At 34.9% G+C, this 7,023-nt stretch overlaps 1 protein-coding gene across 2 annotated transcripts; it reads right to left on the bottom strand.

Moving 5' to 3' along the window:
* Positions 1-1,637: 1,637 nt before the first annotated feature.
* Positions 1,638-6,758, bottom strand: LOC136210561 (uncharacterized). 2 transcript variants are annotated; one of them, XM_066001883.1, is made up of 4 exons: positions 6,576-6,758; positions 5,353-5,532; positions 4,339-4,858; positions 1,638-4,197 (listed from the first exon to the last, which is right to left on the bottom strand). In XM_066001883.1, the coding sequence occupies exons 2-4, from the start codon at positions 5,485-5,487 to the stop codon at positions 2,924-2,926; spliced, it is 1,929 nt and encodes a 642-aa protein (XP_065857955.1). In that variant the 5' UTR covers positions 5,488-5,532; positions 6,576-6,758; the 3' UTR covers positions 1,638-2,923. The 2 variants fall into 2 exon arrangements, with proteins under 2 accessions (XP_065857955.1, XP_065857954.1); XM_066001882.1 differs by having other exon boundaries at positions 1,638-4,200.
* Positions 6,759-7,023: the final 265 nt, after the last annotated feature.

A 7,023-nucleotide genomic window follows, 5' to 3' on the forward strand; every position in this document is an offset into this window, starting at 1 on the left:
CTCCTTCTAGCATATACCTCTTCTTCAACTTAACCTCAACTTTTTGTTGAAGGTGTTGACTGTTTTCATCAATATTTTCTAAAATTCGTTTAGGTTTGGAACCACCATCGTTTTCCTTGTATGGAAATATGTTTTTAAAAAATGAGGCATTTCTTAACTCCATTATGGTGTTCTTAAAGCATGTCTAGTGGTTGGGGTGGCTAAAAAAGCTACCTCATCCTTTCTAGCCACTCTCCATTCTAGAGACAATGCTCTATAGTGGTTAACAATTATTATTATTAGATAAATATTAATAATTTGGTTATATTTATCAAAACTAAAAAAATTTCAACTATTGCTATATAAATATGACAGTTGATTTTTAATTGAGAGTAGTTAATTGGCAAAGCAACTGTTTTTGTGGTTATTGGACCCCACAAAACTGTCCCATAAACACACATCTTCAAGTGTGAGACGCACGTCTTTGGCATTTGTAGAAAACACTTATGTGCTATTCATCCATCTCATGCGCGTCGTTCTCATAGTTTCTTCGATGCATGATTTCTTCAATTGCAAGAAATAATCCCAGCGAGTCTCCAATTCTAGCGACTCGGACTCGCTAGCTTCTAAGGACTTCTTTGATGGTATCTCTAGTGGTTGGTAACTGATCAGCAATTTTTTATAATTACAAATCAGTCCCAGACCACTAGATATGCTCTTATGAATCCCAGAATTTTTATATTCATACACAAGAATCAAGTACACAGCCTATGAAAATATAACCGCCTTTAGACTTTTTTTTTTTTTTTTTTTGCAAGGAAGTCATTGCTTTAATAAGATACACCCTACACTTTTAAGTAAATATAAAAAGGTTTTATTCATTTCCATAATTCATGTGATGTCTTGTCTAATTTTTTATTGTTAACTTTATTTGAATGGTAATTAATTGATAAAACAACTCTATAGTAACCCAACATTTCCTTCAAAGTACGATTTGTTAAACTCTATCACTTCATTAGATTAAAGATGATACAATGGTGTTACTTGTAAACAATTTCATATTAAGAGCAAAATTTGACAAATAATTCAACATAAGTAAACTTTTCTACCTCAATTTTCAAAACTCAATTCAAAACTAACCCGTTTCAAAGAGAGTAATATTCTTCATTTAATACAACAAAGAATGATTCTCGGTTTGACTAAGGGTGATCTAGAACCATAACAACACTAAGATACTTGGACTCAAAAAGGTAGATAGACCAAATTTGAAATGAAAGGACCATGTGAGAATTTGATGATTAAAGTTTCATAATATCATATTTAAAATAATACTGTAATAAAGAAAAAGATATCCAACATGTAATAAATGCCCTGAGACAAAATCAGATGTTAATGGACCACTTTCACCATGAATTCTTTCAATTCCAGCAAAGAAAAAAACTGATGCCTTAACCGAAACTACCAAATGAATACATGCTATTAAAAATTAGATTTATTGCCATTTGATGCTTTACCAAATGCGAACCCCATGGTTTTTCTGACAGAAAAGATCATGACATGCTTTTCATATAAATGACTAAATTATCTCAAAGTTTGTGCATTTTCTTCTAACTTGTCACTTTTCACAGATCCACAAATGCCTGCCATAAACAGCTTCATTTAACATTATTACCATCTTACAACAAATTCATTTATATAACAACTCTGTATTACATGTAAAGATTCAGAGTTTTGAAACCCCTTAGACGCGCACACAAAATGCACAAGAAAAACATATAAAATTATAAATAATAAGATTTAACATTTCTAAAATGACACAAATAGTCAAATAATATAATTTTAATCATAAAAAGCATGAGATTTAAATCTAAGATAGAATTCAAAATAAAATTTAAATCTAAACTAAAATTGAAAATTCAACTTCAACTAAACACTAAGTAAACTCAACCAAGATTTGTAAACTCTTTAGTTTTTGTAGTCCCTATTCAACACTAAAGTCATCACCATCATCACTGTCATCTCCTCCATCAACATATTCTTCTTCAAGATTCTCAATCTCATCTCGTCATCATCTTCTTGAAGAAGGTACTCATCATCTACAAAGTCAGTTCCCTCTTTATCCCTAACTAATGGTGATTTACCCTTATCTTTGACCTAGGCCTAGCACTTGAACTAAAGGCATTCAAAACATTTTTAATTATTATCTTCAACTCTAACAACCCTACTTATATCAGCCCATGTTAAATTCATTTGGAAACACTAGCTCATCTTCACCCGATCCCTCTCCATCCAATCCATCCATCAACCATCCATTGGTATTATATGTATCTTGTAAAGAAATGGGATCAATAGTGTGTCACGAGCTTCAAAGGAGAAGAAGATGCTACCTTTGCGTTTTTTCCTTAAGAGTCGCAGTTGCTACTTTTTTTTTTTTTCTTTTTTTTTTCTAATTTATCTTAGAGCTTCAAAGGAGAAGAAGATGCTACCTTTGCGTTTTTTCCTTAAGAGTCGCCGTTGCTACTCTTTTTTTTTTTCTTTTTTTTTCTAATTTATCTTAGCCCTTAATCCTAAAGATTTCTCATGGCTATAATTAAAAGTTGAAAAAATCCTAAAAACCCCTCAAAGTCCCTTAAAACAATGCCTAGAGAGCCTTGACTCAAGGCGCACGCCTTGCTGACATCGCCTACCTGAGACCTAATGAGGCACTAACCTATGTGCCTTGAGTTTGGCGCGCCTTTAACAACTATGGTTATGGTTAGTTTGTTAATGAAGCATCCATGGATCCTTCACAAGGATGGAAATTAAGCAAGGGAAGATCAATTATATTTCTGAACTAGTTTATTTTAAATTTATAAGGGTTAAAGTGAGATCAAACCGAAACTAATATGCAAAAGAAGGTAACCAGAATGGACGAATGATTCTGTTAGAATGCTACTTTCAGCTTTCATGAATAATTTCTTCTTCCGCCATAGTTAACCCTTGACCTTCTACTTCTTATTGGTGGAGACCAGTTTTCTCCACAAGTTACCATCTTCGCTCGGTTCTTTCGATATTCTCTTGATCTTAAAACTCCGTCCATGACGTTTATATCCTCAAGAATTTCTTGTCTAGAAAGAGATGCAAGACTTGGCAATATCTCCTTCTGGAAATCTTTCATTCTTCTTCCCCGTCTCAACTTAAGTCCAAACTTTTTTGCCTCAGTGTTGTCCACTTCGAACGGCTTTGATGAAACAGCATCGTCATCCAGACTGCTTTCAGTTAGATTTAAAGTATTTAATTCAAACGAATCAAAAGAATACTGTGGTCTCTCTCTCTTCTTATTTTCCGCCTCCTTGGATCCCAACTTGGCGTTGGAATCTTGACCACATGCTGAATCCACCAATGACATATGGATGAGCAATTCAGCTGCTTGCTGGATCGAAAATTCTAATTCAGCTGCTTCTCCTTTGCTGTTGTAGCATTCATTTTGCAAGTGACTGCTGTCTGAAGTTCTTTGATCATGCTCACCATTGACGCCATCAGCAACTTGAGATCCTAAGTTGGTTTTTGTATATTTATCGGAAACATCAGATGTAATGCCAGACTGCAGCGTCTTCCCATTGGTCGAATCATTATCAGAGATGCAATAGGACCTGCATGAGGCCGGAGAACTGTTTCCTTGTCCTACTTGCAATGAATTTTGACTTTGATCCGCACATGAAAAAGGTGCATCCTCCTCACTCCTCTCGCAACTGACTTCTCTAGCTCGTTTTGGCTTTAATCCAACAGTGTCATTCTTGTGACCATCACTGAAGCTACCAAGATCTTCACGCATGCCTGCTGAGAACCTGAGAGTGGGCTCTGGACCTACAAGGGTCACCACGCTATTGCACGCACTATTGTTCTCAGAATTTTGGGTCCTTATGTCTTCGTCCATATATTCGCAGTTCAAATCCAGAAGAGCAAGATTTACAGTCTTACCTTTTTCAAGTAGGGGAGAAGTTCCATTTCGAGGCTCACTGACTTCCCTTTTCTGGAACATGGTTGGACAAGTTCCATCCGTGATGCTTCCATTTACTCCACCTTCTGAGCTTTTTAATGATGGATAGGCACACACACGATCATCCGAACAACAAGAAGAGTCATCCTGGTGAACTTTGTTAAGGTCCAATAGACCTTGGCATGAAACCAACTGGTGCATTTTGGACGAATGATCATTAGATGGAACCTCATCTCTAACTGCTGCATAAAAGATCGAATAAAACAGAAGAACTAAATCACTATATTTAAGCATATGCTTAAACGCTTAAATTACATTAGCAAAATCTGAAGAAAATATTCAAGCTGCAATTACTTTAGTGCAGATGAGTGATAAGGTACCTTCATTCGAAGAGTTTGTCTGCTCTTGACAACATTCACTGTATTCTTGAAAAGAATTACTTTCTGCAATATCAACTGATGGAATTTTCTTCACGCCAGTTGGAAGAAATGGTTCCGAGATGGCCAACTCTTGCATTTCATGCTCACCTTTGGGACAAATTTCTAGAAAAGCAGAGTCAAGAGAAGGTCCAGATTTTGCATAACCCGATATCCTGTCATCTGATTCTTCCAAATCGATCACATTATGAGAGTAGGAATAAGTTTTCTTCATCAAAAAATTCCTCGTTGAACCTCCCACCTTATTGCCATCCCCACCAATGCTGAGGGAAAGCTTCAGGTCCTCTAGACCTCTAGGATCTTCTAAGCAATTCCAAGCATTTCCGTTTTTTGGAAGCTCCTCAACATGGTTAATAAATTCATCAGCGGAAAGTTGAAGATCAAGGGGCCTCTTCTGAAGCTTATAATGTTTACCCGGGCAATCTCTTGACAACTTATGGCTCATTAAATGTGTAAAGTTCACCTGAAAGACAAGCTTATCCCCATCAAAACTACGAAAAGTGAAATGAATAATCATTTTTATGTCATTTATTTAAGTCATGAAAGGAGGATAAACACAAAATCTAATGCCTCTGTTCTTTGACTATGTACAAGTTGCATATGTTCTCTTAAGGACAAAATAACCTCCATAACAAGGTCTCTGCTAATGGCATTGACAAGGTGTTCTTTAATAACAACACAAATCACGTATAATCGTAGATTCAGGTTGCACATACACTCACCCCAGCTCAAGCATATAAATACAAGCAAGCATTCTACCAAAATATTCTTTCTATATAGATTAAGGTAACTTAAAAAAATAGGGGTTTCAAAGCCATGTAAGCATATTTTGAACTCATCAAGTCTTTTCTCCAATTGTTCATCAAACACTTTCTAATTTAAACATCATCACGGACACATGAAAAAGAGATGATTGGACATTCTGAATGGTATTCTCAAAAACGATTTTTGACTTACGTTGGCATTCGATTGGAACCTAGTTTCTTTTGCCAGTGGTTCATATCTTGTAGGATGTGTAACACGAAAAAGAGAAGATTGGACATTCTGGTTCCATGGATTGTATCTATTACTCTCTTCCCACCCAAAATTCATGGTTAGTGATTCTTGAATGCCGTACAGCCGATGGAGTTTATGGACCTGAAAAAATATCAGCAACCGTAAAATAAATCCTTAAAACAGAGGCCTCATATGTTTGTTGTCCAAAAGCCAATGCCTCAAGAAAATCTAATGTCTTGTTTGACAACTATACTCAACATTACTTCAAAAAAAAAAAAAGCAATTAACTACTAAACAATTATCACTGCATAACATTAATGAACCTAGTAAGTTTTTCCTTACCATATGAAGCACTTAATCAAAATACAATAAATCATGCACGCAGAAAGCATGAGGAATACCATTTACACTTACAATTGAAAAAGATGTACAATTCCAAACCTCAAAATTTGACAGTTATATACCACATTCTCCACTACATTGTGCTTCCTCATCAAATTGCTACCAGCACCACGTAACATGACCACCACAGTTTTCCATATAAATTCATACAATTCTTATTACTTCTAATTTCTAAACCAGTTTCTATAGCGTGAAAAGGCATAATCTAAACCTCTTGATGCCCATTCCACATTCCCCTAAGTGAATTCGAACATGTTTCTTCTTATAAATGCAACTACATTCCATACAGATTCTTATAGATTTAATAACTTCAAGCATTGAATCTAACTTGTATGCTTACTCAGACAATATATTCATAAAATATCTTCCAAGATACTAATAAACAAAGCCAAAAAAAAAAAAAAAAAAAAACTACAGTGAACAGAGAGATTATCTGAAAGATAGTACATTACAGTATATTATATATGATGAACAAAAAGCCAAAAGGATAAAGAACTTTGAAAACGACAACAAAAGAAATATATAAAAAAAATAAAAAGGAAAAGCCTAGTAATACGGCAACATAAATCTGAACTTGTTATTCAGGAAATAATGAGTTCTAAACTCCAAATACGATACAATTCATTCAATCGGATCATCGAATTCCAGTTCCAGTTCATACGTAAGAGATACTAATATATAAAGAGCGACAGAAATGAAAACAACTATATATAAAACAAAAACACGAGTAAAACTAAAAGAAAAAACTCGAATCCCAAGAAAAATAGAGAGAGAAGCAATACCGAGAGGCGAAGAACCCAGAATCTCAATATTCTTATGCATCAGATGAGTGAAAGAGCAGAAGATAGAAGATTTCTCTGTCTCTCTCTATCTGAGAAGAGGGAGAGGAAGAGGAGGCGATGATATATGTTATGTAATGTGTTGTGAGATCATAATTTCCTTTTTATGCGGTTCTCTCTACTGTATTTTCTCTGTTTTTTTAATTTAAATAAATAGATATTTTTGGGCTTTAAAAAGAGATGACAGTTTCAACTGCAAAAGCACAATGGTGGTTATTTAATATGTCCTTTTCTTCTATTTATTTACTATTCTGTCCTTACTTTTTCTACGTTTTTTCTCTTCTGTCCTATCACTCACTCTGGTCCCCCTTCACTATCGCCACCACTACCCCTATTACTACTAACTAATTACCAATTACTTTTCTTTATTCGTCAGCCCATTTTCATTTCC

The sequence above is a fragment of the Euphorbia lathyris genome, chromosome 1, assembly GCF_963576675.1.
Source record: "Euphorbia lathyris chromosome 1, ddEupLath1.1, whole genome shotgun sequence".
NCBI lineage: Eukaryota > Viridiplantae > Streptophyta > Magnoliopsida > Malpighiales > Euphorbiaceae > Euphorbia > Euphorbia lathyris.